This window comes from Meriones unguiculatus, chromosome 12 (genome assembly GCF_030254825.1).
Source record: "Meriones unguiculatus strain TT.TT164.6M chromosome 12, Bangor_MerUng_6.1, whole genome shotgun sequence".
NCBI classification, from domain to species: Eukaryota; Metazoa; Chordata; class Mammalia; order Rodentia; family Muridae; genus Meriones; species Meriones unguiculatus.
The window spans coordinates 66,217,538-66,236,229 of NC_083360.1; the positions used below are offsets into that span (position 1 = coordinate 66,217,538).

At 45.4% G+C, this 18,692-nt stretch overlaps 1 protein-coding gene across 2 annotated transcripts in view; it reads left to right on the forward strand.

The window, feature by feature from the left end:
• The window catches only part of Acer2 (alkaline ceramidase 2), a 43,333-nt gene extending 26,069 nt beyond the window's left edge, over positions 1 to 17,264 (forward strand). For both annotated transcript variants that reach the window (XM_060365816.1, XM_060365815.1), the window contains 2 exons: positions 5,743 to 5,880; positions 13,020 to 17,264. In XM_060365816.1, coding sequence (XP_060221799.1) covers positions 5,743 to 5,880; positions 13,020 to 13,206 — 325 coding nt within the window. In that variant the 3' untranslated portion in view covers positions 13,207 to 17,264. The remainder of the gene's footprint in view (positions 1 to 5,742; positions 5,881 to 13,019) is intronic.
• The last annotated feature ends 1,428 nt before the right edge of the window (positions 17,265 to 18,692 follow it).

The window sequence follows — 18,692 nt, forward strand, 5'->3', positions numbered from 1 at the left end:
AGGCCAAAAGCTAGCAAACCGGGGTTTGGACAGTCCTGAGCTGACCTGAGCTTCCTGACCAGCAGCTGTAGCAGGACCTGCATCCTCAGGAGTAGAGGGAGGCACTGCCTTGGGCCCCTGGCTCTCCACTGATTTCCGTCTCCTCTGCCATCCCCCAGTCACTCAAACTGGCACCCTTTCACTGCTTTCGCTGACACTGCCCACAGTATCTGTCAACCATATCACTCTGTTTTGGTGTGGTCCTTAAGCAAAATTTCTAAATTTAAATGGATTGGGTGTTCATGGAAACTTTCTGTAAAAATAATGATTTGTAAAAAAAATTTTTTTTTTTTTTAGTAAATTTTTGTTTCGTTTTATATGAGACATGGTTTCTCTATGTAGTCCTGGCTGTCCTGGAACTGGCTTTGTAGATCAGGTGGACTCAAACTTAGAGGTACATCTGCTTCTGTCTCCTAAGTGTTGGGATCAAAGACATCCATTACCATGCCTGGCTTATTTTCCCTTTTTATTACTTCCCTTCCTCAGCCTTAATTCTTTCCACTTTCTTTCTTTTTTCTTTTTTTCTTGTCCCTTGATGACATTTTATTATACAGCCCTAATCTGGCTTTGGATGAGTCTGCAGTCCTAGGACTTGGGAAGTGAGAGCAGAAGACTACATAATGACTTTGAAGCCAGCTTGGACTACAGGACGTGTCTCAAGAGTTTGAGGCCAGCCTGGTCTACAAAGAGAGTCCAGGACAGCCAAGGCTACACAGACAAAGCCTGTCTCTGAAAAACTAAAGCAAAAAAACCAAACCAAACCAAACCAAACTAAATAAAATAAAATAAAATAAAATAAAATAAAATATTTTACCCAAATTACTGGAGTCCAGCTAAAATTGTCCCTGCACTTTTTAATTTTATTGATTCATTCAGCAAGCATTTATTTAACCCCTGCTTTGGGCCAGGAACTCTTTCTAGACACTAGGTATCCATTGGTGAAGGAGCAGGTGTCGTTCTTACTGTCTTTGACCTTTTATACATGAAGCAAATCATTGCACAAATAATATGCAGTTTCAGCTTTTGATAACAGGGTTCAATGACAAGATGCAATATGAAGATATGGCCATGGAGAGGGCGCAGTTCAGGAAGTATTGAAATTGAGGCGGGAGGAGGCCATGAGCTCATGGTAGATGCTCTTTGGAAGCTTTGTTTTACTCACAGGAGGACTAGAATGTTTTTTGTTTTGTTTTGACAGGGTCTCAATATGTAATCCTGGCTATTTATAAACCAGGCTGGCCTTGAATTTATAAAGAACCACCTGCCTCTGCCTTCCACATGCTGGGGTTAAAGGCATGTGCCACTGCACCTGGCTTATTCTCTCTCTCTCTCTGGGTGTTTTTCCTGCATGTATGTCTGTGTGCCACATGCATGCCTGGTGCCCTCAGAGACCAGAGAGGGTGTTGGATCCCCTGGAACTGGAGTTACAGAGTATTGTGAGCCTCCATGTGGGTGCTGGGAATGGAACCCAAGTCCTCTGGAAGAGCAGCCAGCACTCTTAACCACGGACCCATCTTTCCTGCCCCTTAGTTTTTGTCTTAAATGTTGGAAGTGCTTAAGGTTGCTGCTGGTGTGTGGCACTAGTCAAGGGTGGAGTCTTATGGAGGGAAGGCATTTCCTTGAAGGTGACTTTGGGACCCTGTCTGGTCCTGTGTCTTTGCTATCTGGCGATCATGAAGTAAGTAGCTTTGCCTGGCCTCATTTTCCCTGTCCTGTTGAGCCAAGGGCAAAAGGGCCAGGGGGCCATGGCTTGAAACACATAAAACTATGACTCAATATTATTCTTTCCTCTTTTTAAGTCACTTGTTTCAAGTATTTTGTTACAGTGATGGTTTACTGGTAAGGTTTTTGTTTGTTTTTTCAAGACAGGGTTTCTCTGTGTAGCCTTGATGTGCTGGACGCTTTGTAGATAAGGCTTGCCTCTTGCTTTGTAGATCTGCCTGCCTCTCCCTTCCTGAGTGCTGGGATTACAAGGCGTGCACCACTGTGCCTGGCCTGGTATTTTTTTTTTTTCCTTTTTTTCTGTCAAGTTGGCACAAGCTAGAGTCATCTGAGAAGAGGGAAACACAATTAAAAATGTTTCCACCATGATGGCCTGTAGGCAAGCCTCGGGGGCATTTTCTTGATTGACGATTGATGTGAGCGCTGTCAACCCTAGGGAGATGCAAACCATAAAGAGCAAGCCAGTAAGCCGTGTTCCTCCATGGTCCCTGTTCAGTTTCTGTCTCCAGAGTTTTGCTTTGAGTTCCCACTTTGGCTTCTCTCCAGGCCTGGAACCTGGGGGTTGTAAGGTGTAATAAACCTTTTCTCCCCAGATTGTTTTTGGTTGTGGTGTTTTGCCACTGCAATAGGAAACAATCTAGGTCAGATGGAAGTTAATGGTTTCTCTGTGACATGGCCCTTTATTTGTTTTTTTTTTTTTTTTTTCCAGAAATACTTTTCAAATGTGGCATTCAACCTTCCTGTGAGAGAGCATTTTTTGTTTTGTTTTGTTTTAAAACAGAGCCTGTGAACTGCTATCTTATCCCGTCTTCACCGAAGCTTTTGCTTATGTTTCCGTCAGGAAGTCGGAATAGTGGTGGCGTGTTGGGCACTTGACAGCTTTCCTTTTCTTGGCTGCTGAGCCCCTGTAAGACCCTAACTGACTCAGGAGTGGTCTACTGAGGACAAAGGTCCTGGAAGGAAGGTGTAGAACCTCTTCAGCCCCCAGCCGTCAGTGGGTTCACTGGACATTCTTCCCCAGGAATAGAAATTTTCCAATTTAGGAACAGTTCCATAAGGAGGAAAAAGAACTGTCGCAGGTTTCTCATAAGCAGAAGGACTTATTTCAGAAGAATGTTAGTCTGTGCAAGAAATATATATATATTTAAGATTTCTTGAGAGTTTTTTTTTTTCCCCAGTACTGTTTCAGTGCTGAGGACACTGTAGAGAACAGCTCTGTGTCAACAGAGAACAAACAGCAAAATAGGTGTCAGGAGAATTACATTAAAGGAGGAATGGGCCAGGCAGTGGAGGCTCATGCCTTTAATCCCAGCACTTGGGAGACAAAGGCAGGAGGATCTCTGTGAGTTCGAGACCAGGCTGGTCTACAGAAAGAGTTCTCTGTCTTAAAAAACTTAAAATTTTTTTTTTCGCTGTATTAGTTATCTTTCTATTGCTGTGAGAAAATACCATGAAAAAGGCAACTTATTTTTTTTCTTTTATTGAAAATAGATGTTCTTTTAAAATAAACACTGTTAAGGATTTATTTATTATCTATACAGTATTCTGCCTGCATGTGTGCCAGAAGAGGGCACCAGATCTCATTATAGATCGTTGTGAGCCACCCAGTGGTTGCTGGGAATTGAACTCAGGACCTTAACCTCTGTTGGCTCTTAACCTCTGAGCCAACTCCCCAGCCCAAAATAGATGTTTCTGTGTACAGAATATTCTGATTACACTTTCCCCTCCTCCTACTCCTTCCAGTTCTTCCCGGCATCCCCTTCTATCCAGATCCACACCCTTTCTGTTCCTTGTTAGAGGACAGACATCTAAGGAATGATAACAAAATAAAATACAATTAGAGAAATAAAAAACAAAGACACTGGGATATGACAAAACAGCCAAACGAGAAAAAGACCCAAAGAAAAAGCATAAGAGATTCTTGTAGATAGAGAGTCATGTAATCTCACAGGACTCCTATAAAAACCCAAAAGTGGAAGCCATACTATACGTGCAAAGGCCCTGGCTTAACAGTATGTGACAAAGACCCTGCAAAGATGGGCTCGTGCCTGTTTTGTGTTGATTGTCTACTGCTTGGCACGGGACCCCACCCTGAAGAGCATTTTGTTTCCCCATGTGAGACTCCCTTGGAGAAAACTAATTTTTTCTTTTTAGAGTTTTAAAAGTTATTATTTAAAAGTTTTTAAATTTAAAAACTGTATTTTGATCATATTCTTTCCCTCCCCCAAGTCCTTCCAGATCCTCACCTGCCCCCTACCCACCTAACTTTTAAGTTCTTTCTCAAGAAACAAGCAAAAAACAAACAAACAAACAAAAAAACCCAAACACCTCAGTACAACAAGTGGCTATCAGTTGGACTTAGCTTTTGGGTGAGGCATAGAGGAGTGTGCTCACTTCAGCTCTAGGGCACCATCTGCTGTGCACCCGTGCAGGCCCTGTGCCTGCTGCCACAGTCTCTGTGAGCTCATATGTGCATTAGTCCTGTTGAATTTAGAAGGCCTTGTTTCCTTGGTGTTGTTCATCTCCTCTGGCTCTTACAGTCTTTCTTTCCGCATCATCTTCTACACAGTTACCTGAGCCCTGAGGGGAGGGATGTGATGGAGACGTCCCTTTTAAGGCTGAGTGTGCTAAAGGCGCCCAATCTCCAAATATTGTCTGGCTGTGGGTCTTTGTATTTGTGAGTCTCTGATTGCTGTAGGAGGGAGCTTCTCTGATGATGGCTGAGCAATGATTCTCATAGATGGTATCTATGAGAATAGGAGTCAGGAGTCATTATATTGCTACCTTCCTGGAGCAGGACAGGAGTGTTAGGTTTTCCCCTAGGTTCTTGGGCAGTCTAGTCTCAGGTTCTTGTCTATGTAAGCAATGTCCACGGAAGCAATGGCTTCCATCTCGTGGAGATATTGGTTGGCTATTGCCACATGTTTTGTGCCACTATTATGCCAGCGTATCTTGCAGGCAGGTCATTTGTGTGGATTGAAGGGTTTGTAACTGGTGTGGTGTTTCTCTCTCTCCGTTGGAAGCACACAGAGCACCTCCAGTGTTGTGAATACTAGTCCACAGGAGTGAAGGTTCTAGGTAGGCAGCTTGACTCGTGTGTGTGTGTGTGTGTGTGTGTGTGTGTGTGTGTGTCTTCAGCAATAGGGCCTTACTATCAGTGTGTAGAGAGCCAAGGCAAGCCTGCCTCCAGTGACATAATTCCTTCAACAAGGCCATACCTTCTAAACTTCCCAAACAGCACCACCATCTGGGGACTGTTTTAGTCATCCAACGAGACAGTCTCATTCAAACCAGTACAGGCTGCCTGAATGATGTCGCACAAGCACTCGAAGACAAACGAACTGCATTGCTGTGTGAGGTCAGGGCACCCCTGGCAGAGGCAAAGCAAGTGGGAAAAGCCTAGGGTCCATTCGTGCTTCGCCACAGTGGGGTGTTTGAGGAACAGCATAGCTCTACCGTAGCAAAGGTGGTGAGGGTTGCAATATGGAAAGAAAACAAAAAGGAAGGGCAAGCCCACACACCTGGGGCCACCTTGTGGCCACTGTGAATGCTTTGGCTCTCTCTCTCATTAAAGCCCGGGACTTTTTTTGCCAAGTGACTACAAGGACAAAGGTGAGAGTGGGTTAGAGAGGAGGAGATGATGGGGGCCTGGACCCGCATGGCCGGAGGGCAGACCAGATGTGGGGTCTGCGGGCAGGAAGAAAGACTAGCTGTTCTGTATCTGTATTAGACATCAGGGTACCCTTTCAAGATGGTGGGTGGTTCTACGCATCTGGAGTCAGGGGCCAGGCCTGTGTGGAAGATAAGATTATGGAAGTCCCGTGTGTACATGTGATATTTACTTCCGTGAGTCTGTGTTCAGAAGGACGCCAATGCCTAGAGCTGGGGTGAATGAGACCTTTTGGAGACACAGGAGAGGTAGCTAGCAAAGCATGTGGAAGCCAGAACCGACAGACCTTCTCTCTCCCTTCTCCCCTACAGGTGTGACAACGTACGCGTGTTTAAGCTGGGCCTCTTCTCCGGCCTCTGGTGGACTCTCGCCCTCTTCTGCTGGATCAGTGACCGAGCTTTCTGTGAGCTGCTCTCATCCTTTCACTTCCCGTACCTGCATTGTGTGTGGTAAGTAAACTCCCGCCCTGGGGTGACGGTGTTGGCACTGGTGTCCTCCCTTGCTGCCGGGGCTGGGTGCAGGTGGGTTCAGGGAAAGGGCATGGAGGCGATCTTCCAGGCTCTTTCTCTCTTGCGTCAGACATTTTAAAAGAAACAATGAAAGTGAGATAGAGTGTGAAAATAGCCCCGGGGAGCTGGTTTAGCCAGAACTAACCGTCGAAAAGACCTAATTGTTATAGGTTGGCAGCCTCTCCTTAATTAGTACAGAGAACTGAAAACGGAGACTGCAACCCGAGCAGGTCTGGTAGATGGTGGGGGCGGGGGAGCTGGCGATTGGCTGGTTCTCAATAGGAACCACGCCCTCAGGGCCCCTGTGGCCAGGTGAAAGCCACACGGGCCCGCTAAGGACAGTCTCACCTGTTCTTTTTCCGGTTACAGGTAAAGCCTAGGGGACCTAAAGTCTGTTGTTGAATAGCACTCCCACAGTTTGGTCAGAAGGAAGCAGAGCATCTATAGATTTGGGGAAGCCTGGGAATGACTCTGACGTTCAAAGAAAAGAAAATGGTGGTTCCAAAAAATGACGTACAGAATCCACACTCGGGAAGGGGAGGAAACGGTGGAAAGGTGGAAGGTGTGGCTCGGTGGTAGAGTGCCCACTTGGCATGTACAAGCGCCTGGGCTCAAACTCCAGCAGAAAAGGAGGACCTGGGATGGGGAGGGGCTTTCTTCCTAGGAAATACTTCAGCTCCAAACTCAGGACAAGGCAGTGTTTCTGTCCTCATGGCTGCTCAATACAGAGCGGGGCAGGGAATAAGATAAATAGTTGTCTCGTTTCATGGTAGATTGGGAGCATCCTGGGGAAGTTCTGTAGGTTTTTATTAACCCACAGCCAGAGCCATCTTCAGCTCCCAGTGTGAGCTGGGCATGGTGGTTCACACTTGCCATCTTTGCACCTGAGAAACTGAGGCAGGAAGTCCACTACAAGATTCAGGTTAGTATGGACTACGCACGCAGTAAGATTCTATACACCCCCTCCCCCCCCACAGCACGCACGCACACACTTTCACACACCAAACAGGAAATTCTTTGCTCAAGTGAACTTGAGCTTGTGTGTACACACAGAGCTGGAGTTTGGAGTTGGAGTGATTTTAATGTAGATTTTTAAGGAGGAGGGTTAAGAGGTAGTGAGGTGCTCAGTGAAGAACACAGCATACCCAAGCATAGGTGTGGGCTTCTCCAGGGAGAATTGCCACGCAGTTACGCTGAGAAGTGTAAGTTTTGGAGGCTTCTAGAACCACTTTCAAAGGACCAAACCAAATAAAATATACAAGCTGAGGCGTTCACTCACAGGATCTGCTTTGTTTTTCAAGGTTGAACCATCTCTTCTTCCCCACTATGAAGTGATTTTGCTCATGTAGGGTGGGTGTTTGGCACATGCATGTTGTAGCCTGTGTGAGTGTGTGTGTGTGTGTATACCTATGCACTCTCATGTGTTTGCTCTCTGCATCTGCCATGTGGATGCCAGGAATCTAACTTATCATCAGACTTGACGGAAATGCCTTTGCCCACCTAGCCATGTTGCCAGATACATACACTAAAATTTTTTAAATTTAATTTTATTTGTATGAGTGTTTTGCCTGCAAGTGTGTCCCTAGGCCACATGCCTGCAGTACCCAAAGAGAACAGAAGAGGGAGTTGGGGCCTCTGGTACTGGAGTTAGAGGCAGATGTGAGCCATCAGGTAGGTGCTGGGAGTCAAAGTCCTCTGTAAGAGCAGCAAGTTCTCTTAATCAGTTAGTCATCTCTCCACGGAGTGATTTTTGAATAATAGTTTTAAACAGCACGGACGTATAGAAAATGACTCTCACAGTCCTACTCCCCAAAGAAAGATATTAACAACCTGAAGTATATTTTTGCAGATTTTATAGTATATAAACACATTCCTCAAGAAAGTTCTGTTCCTCCTACATTGCTGGTGAAAAAAATGAAGGAGAAAAGAAATGAGAACCTAGGTCTGGCGGCACACGTTTTTAATAGCAGCAAGGTTGGAGGCAAGCAGCGTCTATGAACTAAAAGCTAACCAGGTCTACATAGTGGGTTCTGGGCCAGCCAGTGCTACATAGTTAGACCATGTCTCAAAACAAAACAAAACAACAACAACAAAAAAACCAACAATAAGGAACTTTTTCGTCTTCTATCTATCTACAACCAGATACCCACGAGTCATTCTGTTTCTAGAAAACTACAATGGCACCTTTCTGCATGTGATGCAAAATTGTTCTATTTTTAAAGCAAACTCTTATAGAGCATGTCCAGCCAGTGAGTGGCCCCAGGCCCACATGCGCCCACAGACCTCCCAGGATGGGTGTGAATGTGACCCAACACTGTTGTCGATGACAATATCCTATTACATTGTAAAAGTGTTAGCTAAGCCTGTGTTTAGAGCATGCCCACCCCTCTCCTTTAGGACAGCAGTGTCCTAAAGTAGAGCTTTGTGCTCGTTGCACACAAGAGGATGACTTTGAACTCCTGATCCTTTTAACTCCGTCTCTTAAGTACTGAGATTCTCTCTGGGCTTGTGGAACTGAACCTAGGACTTCACACATGCTAGGCTAGTGCTCTGCCAGCTCAGCTCCTTTCCGCATCTGTCTGTCTGTCTATCTATCTATCTATCTATCTATCTATCCATCCATCCATCCATCTATCATCTATCTATGAAGCTTTATTTTGTTCTATTTAGTACTTCATTACATAGATGTTCTATAATTCACCTCGCCAATCTGTCTATTAGTAAGTGTCAGGGTCTTTGTGTGTACGAACGGTGTGTGTGTGTGTGTGTGTGTGTGTGTTGCATACATATGAATGTGCAGGTATGAATGAACATGTCCATACATGTGAAAGCTGTTAGGTCTCTTCCTGCTGAAGGGTGTGGCTGGCATACCCTGCCTTGCCTTGGGATAGGCCTCTCCTCTCTCAGAGGCTCTTCACTGTATAATCTAGACATTTTGGTTCCACCTGCCCCTTTTCTCCCTCTCCCCGCTTTTCCTCTTTTTCCCCTTCTTGCTCTCTTTTCCTGGCTTCCCATTTTCCTTTCCCCACCCCTTCCCATGCTGTTCCAATAAACCTGCATTTATATAATATAGCTTCACCTCTCCATTAGCTCATTACGTTTTTTTTTTTTTTTTTTTTTATTTCTTTATTTTATGTATACAGGCGTTCTCTCTGCATTTAGACCTGCCAGAAGAGGGAATCAGTTCACATTCTAGATGGTTGTGAGCCACCATGTGGTTGCTGAAAATTGAACTCATGACCTTTGGAAGAGCACTTAACCACTGAGCCATCTCTCCAGCCCCCTAGCTCATTCATTATGTTTTATTTAATCAATCAAAAGCCACAGCAGGGCATTGGTTATTTTTCTCTATTGCTTTCTGCTTTCTTGCCTTGGAGACAGTGTCTGTCACTGAACCAGAAACTTGCTTTTTCAGCTAGGCTGGTTATCTAGCAAGCTCTTAGGATCTGTTTTGCTGTTCTTCAGTGTTGGGATTTCAGGCACACACAGCCATGCTCAGCTTTCTACGTGGATGCTGGAGATTTGAACTCAGATCCTCATGCTTACAGAACAAGAATTCTTCCTTCCTTTGTTCCTTCCTTCGTTTGTTTGTTCTTTCCTTCCTTTCTTTTTCTTTTTGGTTTTTAAAGACAGGGTTTCTCTGTGTAGTCCTGGCTGTCCAGGAACTCACTCTGTAGACCAGGCTGGCCTGGAACTCAGAGATCTTTTTTTTTTTTTAAACAGATTTTTCTGTAAAGCTTCGAGTGCTAATTTTCAGTGAAAAGCACAAGCTGTACACATTGCCGAGGTGAGAAGCGATGAGCTGGGATCTAATTCTGGGCTCAGCCATTTCCACCTTGGTACTTCTGGTTTCGTCCTTTTCCTTTAGTTTTTCTGGGAAGGCCCTAAATGTATTTGGTCCAATCATCTAGTAAGATATATATATATATATATATATATATTTTTTTTTTTTTTTTTTTTTTTCTTCTTGAACTGTGGCTCTGGCTGGCTTTGAACTCATGGTGTAGCCTTGAGCTTGTGACACTCCTCTTTTTTTTTTTTTTCAATGCAGTTTATTCAGGAACATTGAACAATCCTCGGACCCCGGGGAAAGCCAGCCCACAGCTTAAATAGCCTCTGGGTAGCCAACCCAGGCGTGCCACGGGGGCAATGCAGATAGGTCCACACACACGGAAGCAAGCCAGATCCTCGGCCGTAGCCAAATGTGGAGTTGTTCGTGACAGAGAGCACTCACCATCGGGAAGGTGGAAGGCGGAAACCAGCTCCATCTTTAAGGCGCGGCATTCCGCAGCTCTCTACAGTTCCCCCTTTTTGTTTTAGACGCATCAGGCAAGAGTAGAGGTCTGATCTCTGATATTAGTAATAAATTGGGACTTTGTACAGATGTTCATTTAGGTGTCATCCACCCAAAGAGCATCAGACCCGTCCGATACCTTTTTCTCAGAGGCGGGACCTGGGGCATCAACCCGCATGCAATCAGACATGCTCTTCTCTGGGTTCAAAGCGGCTGACCCTGAGTGCAGTGCTTAGCCTCGCATCCTGAGCGTATCATTTTAGCTTTTTGTGGTATCCAACCATGCTTGGGGAGAGTGTCCTGCTTCAATGGCTGTAAAGGCCTGAATGATCATGGCTGCATCACACTGTTGTGAGACTCTAATCTTGCATATATACCACAGGCAAACCAAGGAGACCAACACCAGAAGGCCTGCTAACGCTCCCATGCCCGCCCATTCCTTCAGATGATTCATGGCTGCAGCAATCCATGTTGATAATCTGTGGCTAGTCCTGCGTCCGCTCCGGTAGAATTTACTGTGACAATGGCCACTCTCAGCTGCTCCATCGTAGTATCGAATTCTCCAGTCCAATTACCTAAAATATAGCTCGACAATTGTTTAGACAGATTTGCAGCACAGGAAAAATTCTCATGTTGTATGCCAGTGACACAAAGTCCCGCATACTTTCATTGACAACCAGGTTGAGCGATTTGCCATAGGGTATCAATTTGCTCCTGCAAGAGGTCAATCCTCTGATTGAACACCATCAAGCTTCCTTTTAGTTGAGCATTAATTCCTTTATGTACAACTAAGGCATGAGCTACATTGGCTAAATGATTATTCAGGGTCTGAGCAGTCTGCCCAGTATGACTCATGGCTAATGCCCTGGTGGTAGCTCCAACAGCCACCAATGAGATGGTAGTAACAATGGTGGCTGTAGTTCCAAGATCCCTTTTCTGTCTGAAGAGAGTCATAGCGTGAGGGGCATCAATGGGCACAGGTACCCAGTGAGGCATGCGAGTAACCAGGGCATACCTAAATTTACTAGCATTCCAGCATTGGGCAAAAAAGCAAGTATCATTACCATAATTACTTGGCTCTATCTGGCTAATAATGAATAAAAATGGGGGATATAGACAAACAGGTGTGGGCTTATAGGAAATATTATGAGAAGCCTTAACCCCTCGTTGGAACATCCTGCGTCAGTTCTAGAGCTAGCAGTGGTGGTGTCCGAGGTCTGAGTAGGTTCAGGAGACCATTGCCCCCAGGGGCGAGACGTGCTCCATGCCAATTGACTAACTCCATGTTTTCCTCCAATTTTGAAAGTCATTTAAGGTTCTTAAATTATTTTTTTCCCTTTTTTCTTAAATTTTTCATCAATTACACTTTATTCATTCTGCATCCCCCCATAAGCCCCTCCCTCCTCTCCTCCCAATCCCACCCTCCCTCCTCCCTCTGCTTGCATGCCACTCCCCAAGTCCACTAATAGGGGAGGTTCTCCTCTCCTTTCTGATCTTAGTCTGTCAGTTCACATCAAAAGTGGCTGTATTGTCCTCTACTGTGGCCTGGTAAGGCTGCTCCCCCCCCCCCAGAGGGAGGTGATCAAAGAGCAGGCCAATCAGATTATGTCAGAGGCAGTCCCTCTTCACATTACTATGTAACCCAATTGGACTCTGAACTGCCCTGGGCTACATCTGTGCAGGGGTTCTAGGTTATCTCCATGAATAGTCCTTGGTTGGAGTATGAGTCTCTGGGAAGTTCCCTATGTTCAAATTTTCTTGTTCTGTTGCTCTCCTTGTGGAGACCCTGTCCTCTCCAGCTCTTACTATTTCCCAGTTCTTACCTAAAATTCCATTCACCTGCCCAACAGTTGCCCATCCGGCTCAGCATCTGCTTTGATAGTCTGAAGGGCAGAGGCTTTCAGAGGCCCTCTGTGGTAGGTTCCTAGGTTGTTTCCTGTTTTCTTCTTCTTCTGATGTCCATCCTCTTTGCCTTTCTGGATGGGGATTGGACGTTTTAGTTAGGGTCCTCTCTCTTGCTTAGTTTCTTTAGATGCACAGGTTTTAGTGGGTTTGTCCTATGTTGTATGTCTATATGAGTGAGTATATACCATGTGTGTCTTTTTGCTTCTGGGACAACTCACTCAGGATGATCCTTTCCAGATCCCACCATTTACCTGCAAATTTCATGATTTCCTTATTTTTCATTGCTGAGTAATATTCCATTGTGTAGATGTACCACAATTTCTGCATCCATTCTTCAGTTGAGGGGCATCTGGGTTGTTTCCAGCTTCTGGCTATTACAAATAAAGCTGCTACAAACATGGTTGAGCAAATGTCCTTTTTGTGTACTTGAGCCTCTTTTGGATATATGCCCAGGAGTGGTATGGCTGGATCTTGAGGAAGTGCTATTCCTAGTTGTCTGAGAAAGCGCCAGATTGATTTCCAGAGTGGTTGTACAAGTTTACATTCCCACCAGCAGTGGAGAAGGGTTCCCCTTTCTCCACAACCTCTCCAGCATGTGTTGTCACTTGAGTTTTTGATCTTGGCCATTCTCATGGGGTGACACTCCTCTTGAGTTGGCCTCCCAGAGTGCTAGAATTACAGATCTGAACCATGATGCCATTTCAAGTGGAAATGTTTTGTGTTTTAGGACAATCTTAAGACTTATCATACCTCTTTTGGCTTGGTTGGCTGTCTCACCCTTTCTCCGTCATATATGCCCTCTGGATGAAAGTGACAGCGTGGAAGGTGGGTGGCCCAAGGAAAATTGCTGTGTCCGGCTCAACTTCTCTCTCTTTTTCAGGCACATCCTCATCTGCCTTGCTGCATACCTGGGCTGTGTGTGCTTTGCCTACTTTGACGCTGTCTCAGAGATACCTGAACAAGGACCAGTCATTCGATTCTGGCCCAGCGAGAAGTGGGCTTTTATTGGTGTCCCCTATGTGTCCCTCCTCTGTGCCCACAAGAAGTCGCCAGTCAAGATCACGTGATGGCAAGGCAGTGGTTGACTTCCCTACCTATTTCCCTTCATGCACTGGGCTTCGTTTGCTAGCAGAGGTAGCCAAGGGGGTTGAAGAATCAGTATGGGTGTGTCTCTTTAAACTTCTGTTCCTTTGGACTCTTACTGGACCATTGTGCCTAGGAAGGAGGGTCCATCCTTTTTTCCAGGTTGGGAAATGGAGGGCTCATGGACACTAAGAGTATCTTACTCAGCATTCCTTCCAGGCACGTAGGCTTGATGAATGTCAGTGGCAAAGTAGTTCTTTGGGAGACCCGGGGTAGCCCAAAGCTTCTTGCTGGAGAAGGTAGCTTGTTGTAGATCTCACCATTCCCAGGCTCTCTGATTATGAAGGAGTCAGCCCCTCTGATACACAAGACCTTCTGAGTTTCGATGGAAGGTGCCAGAGCAAAGTTCATTTTGTGGGGAAAAAATTGTCCTTCAACAAAACCAAGCGGACAAAATGCGCATGGGGGTTGTGGCTAAGGGAGGTGGCTCGTCAGTTGCACCTCTGAGCTTTCCCAGGTTTTCCACATGCTTGTGAATCCTTCTTCTACTACCTCTGCTGAAAGATGGAGCCTTGTCTTCAGAGGGCAAAGCCAGTAACACCCTCTGTGCCAAAACCTACACTCCGCTTCAAGCACACATTAGATCCTGACGTTGTTTCTGCTCTTCCTGAAGTTCAGCAGCCTCAGACCCTCAGAGAACTGTTCTGGTGTGAAGAGTCCACACACAGCCCCCTCAGCTTGCCACTTGAGCTCTGCGAGAGCACCAGAGACCCATGTCAGTCACCGAGGCAGCTCTGGTTTTGACTGTGGCACACGTGTGAAGCTTTTGGAAAGTGTTTCGTGTTGGAAGCTTCCAGTATGGTGTTACCTCCAAGACTCTGACCCCATTTCTCTACTGTTTTCCAGGGCATGGGGGCCTCCTGGGAAATGTAGCCTCCTGGGGATATGGGTCTCCTGCTGTTGCTTTCCCAGTACCTGGTGCTAACAGGCTTCTCAGAGCACTTGACGGTTGGCTCTTCTCGATGCTGGGCAGTCACTGCACTCTGATTGGCTGGTTGGGGGTCGAGGGTGGGCAAGGGGAAGACTCTGGCCTGAATGTTTTCTCACCTTCCTCACACTGTCTTCACTGGGCTGACTTGAGGGTATGAGGTAGGATGGGGTATCTCAGGGATGTTTGTAACTCAGGCGCCTTCTGCTTTCTGACATTCCATTGTGGGGAGTGGGGCAGAGCTCAGGGGGTGGGGGTCACACCACTGTCCGGAGTCCGGAGAAGCTAGCTGTTTCTAGCCCTTCCAGGAACTCTTACCCTGTTTAGAATCTCACAGGGTCCAAAGGGGAAACTGAACTTAGGGTTTTTAAATGAATAGATTTCATTCTACTTTTATGGCTTTGAAGCTTTATGAGTAACTTGTATAAGTTACACAAGTCATCTGATTGGTGATTTCCAAGGCAGAAATACTTAGTTTTGAGTGATAAACTAACTTGATGTATGTTATTTTACTGTAGCTTAACATATATACAAAATGATTTTCAATTGAATATTTGTGGTAACCTAGGGATTCATGGACCAGAACTCTTGCTGAGTCCTTTGGTTTTTGAGTCTAGACTTTTTCAGAGGCAAAATCAAACCATCCCTTATTTCCAGTTCATCTTACCAGGCATGGGGTCTATTGTTATCTCTTTTACACTAGATAGATGGCCTGAAGATGACACCTAGTTGCCTTAATCTGGAAGGGCTGCCTGGGGCTAGAGAGTTGGTTCAGGAGTTAAGAACATGTGTTGCTCTCCCAAGAACCTGGATTTGATTTCCAGCATGCACATGAAGCTCAGAACCTGTAACTCCAGTCCCAGGGGATCCGATGCCCTCTTCTGACCTCCAAGGGCACCGGGCACGCATGTGGTGCACATACATACAGGCAGGCAAAACATTCATACACATAATGTAATAAGTGAATACATTAAAAAGATGGCTATAGGAGAGGATTTTTAGATGCAAAATTTAATTTGTCCCAGGGGCCCTTTCATGACAGTGCTGTTGTCCTCAAAGTCAGGGAAGAATCATTTCTTTTTATCAGGGAAAGAAATCTTTCCCTTGGGCCTCTACCCACACCCCTAGGAATAGGGATAAAATATTGATGGATGTACTTGAACACAACTTGGTGAAAGGCAATGAGCACCCGACTCTGTGACTCAGTGGGCAACTTCTCCAAGCTTGTGCCACTGTACGTGGCTTGGGATGGAGTTTATTTGGGGGCAAACAGAACTTTATTTTTTTCTTTTGCCTGAGACAGAGCTTTGCTCTTTTTTTGTGGCTCAGGCTGGCATCAGTACTCACTAGCCTCCAACTGATGGTAACTCCCAGATTCGGTCTTTCAAATGCTCGGCGTGGTTATAGCTGTGAGTGACCACACCCATCTCAAACAGAAATCTCTACAGCTTGCCAGCATAGGCAGACTAATCAAGGGAGTGGATATATATGAATCTAATTTTGAGCTGGGCTTTGGGCATTGTTCATATTTACATTAAAGCTCTACATGTTCACAGGAAATGGGACGCTACAGAAAAGCAGCAGAAGAAAAAGGTCATTCATACCTCTATTGCCTCCGAGCATCCTTTGGCCAGTATTTTGGCTCTTGGGTGTGTTTCCTTCCTATCCTTTCTGTCCAACTACAGCTATAATTAGATGTCATTTAGACCATTTATCCTTGAATGGAATACACATGCCAGCGTTTTCAGGGAGAGCTGGCATGGAGTACACTCAAGCTGACTTCCTCTTGGATGCTGATTGCTGGATTCTGAACTCACTGCCGGAGCTACCTTTTCCGTGAAGCCTGACTTGAGTGGCCCCTGAGACAGGAAATGATTTTGGCTTTGCGATGTGGCTGGCACTTCACATTTGGAACTCTGAGCCATAGTAAATGGCTGTTAAAGCTGCAGCATCATGGATTTTAACGTGTTGAGCGTGGTCAAAACAAGCTGAGTTCACTAGCTGATGTGCAGACTAGAATCTGCTTCCTCCTGGGAGAGTTGACCTTGATGAGTGATGTCATGGCCACTGTTACCAGTGTGGGTGTCAGGCTCTGTTCTCTTCCAGATTTACCTGAGATCACAAGACATAGGAAAACATGAATGTGATCATCTCTGTCAGTGACTTCACAGTTTCCATCCATCATTGAGTCTTAGAGTCTTAGAACTCTTCTTTCTTTAGTATCCATCCCGTGATGCCAAAGCCAGCTCTTCAGAAGAGCTTTGTCTGCATCCGTTTGTGTCATGATCCATGTGAGGGAAGTCGGTGCCTATCCAGTGAAAAGTGCCTGAAACAGTCACGGTGGCTCAACAGTGTTGAGTGGAAGGACGAAGCTGGATGGTTGTCAAATGTGGGCTTTGTAAAAATAGAACGCCACCTATTCTGTTAACCAAGAGATTTCTCAGGGGCCTGAAGCTCTCCTCACAGTCCTCCTCCCCCAGTCCACCCAGAGCCAGCACTGGGATTTGAACCTTCTCTGGGTCTACTTCCCTCAGGTCTGACAACTAACCATCTCTGGGGACAGGCAAGGCCTGGAGCTTGGCTACCAGGACCTCTCTTACAGCCTCTTTCTCCAGCTGAAACTGGATTCTTCCAAACCAGGGCTTGACCTGGGTACTGTTGGTTCCACTGGCCAATGACACATCTTTGGCCAGATTGGGATTCTCAATAGATTTTATAGACACTAATCTCCTACAGACTTTAAAAACATACCCCTTGCTTCAAAAGGCTTAAATCTTTTCCTGTCGAGTCAGATCTAAAACTATTTTATAACCACAATAAGTAGAACAAGCAAATAGAGTATTTTCACATACATGCCGTGTTTTATGCTTTAGGTAGGGTGTGCCATGGACAGGTGGAATGTACCCTGGCTGAGGTAGTATTAATCATTGCTCTGGGGGAGGGGGGATTTACAGACCTTTTGCACTTTATGCTTTATTGTGAAATCTGATAACCATGGTTAATATTAAAGCCATTAACTGGCATTTTCTGTGAATAAACATGCGTATGTATCTATTTCTGAGATGATTTCTTTTTTAAACATTATTATTATCTCTGTGTGCCTATATGTATGCACATCTGTACATGTATGTGTGTACATGTACATTACATATATATGCACGCATGCATGCATGCACGTGTGTGTGTGTATGTATCTATATGTGTATGATCTGTATGAATGAAAGGCAGCACTTACTTTGGAACAGGTCTCTCCTGCCTTTATGCGGGTCCCAGGAGTTGAACTCAGGTGGACAGGCTTGGGTAGCAAATGCCTTTACCCACTGAGCCTGTTAAACCGTTTGCTGTTCACCCCCTCACCCCCTTTAGACACAGGAAGCACAGACTGGTCTTGAAGTCACATATAGTGAGGACAACCCTGCACTTCTGATCCTCCTGCCTCTACCTCCCAAGTGCTGGGATTCGGGGTGGTGGTTTGCATGTGAGTGGCCTTCATAGGCTCAAATGTTTGAATACTTGGACCCCAGTTGATGAAGCTCTTTGGGAAGGAGTAGGTATGGCCTTGTTGGAGCTGTGTCGATGTGGGCAGGCTTTAGGTTTCAAAACAAACAAACAAACAAACAAACAAACAAACACTATTCTCTGTACTTTTTTGCCTCTTGCTTGTGGATCAAGATATGAGCTCAGCTGTTCCTGTCATCATGTCTTGGCTCCATCATCAAGGATTATAACCCTCTGAAACTGTAGGCCCAACTGAATACTTTTATAAGTTGCCTCGGCCATGGTGTTTTATTTCAGCAATAGAAATAAATAGCCACAGTGCCTAGATCATCAAAATTATTTCTGAACTATGTGTAATGAAAATTTATTTTTTCCTTCTTTCCTCCCTCCTCTCCCTTCCTTGAGACAGGATCTCATATTGTAGCGTAGGCTGGCCTAGAGCACTTTGTAGCCCCGGCTGACCTCAAACTCTCAGTGATCATTAATTATCTCAGACTCCTGAATGTGTGAATTACAGACAGGAGTCCTTACTCTGAACAAGACTGCAAGCTCATGGGCTGTGAAGCTTGGTGTATTTGCCCGAGTCCTTTTGTAAGAGGTTCGGGCATTTGTGACCACACATGCTTCAAAGTTAATTGCTGATTTCTTCTGGGCTGTGAAGCCAACACACCAAAAACGTTTCAAGCACAGAATACCAAACAGCAGCGTGCATTGCCACATGCACATAATTTGCCATGTACAACCTCACTCAAATGACACTTCCTGTAGTCACTGGAGGTAACGTCTTGTGACATTTTGAAACTGTCACCAACTTTGGCGGCAGCACCTGCATTTTCCTACCTGCTTACTGTCATTAACTCTGTGACAGTCATTTCAACTTAAAGATTCATTGGTCAACAAGGTTAAATAAGATGACCAATATTATCAAGATCATTACAGTGGGCCCGTCAGACTTTCCCTGGTTAATGGGAAGAGACACTGGGG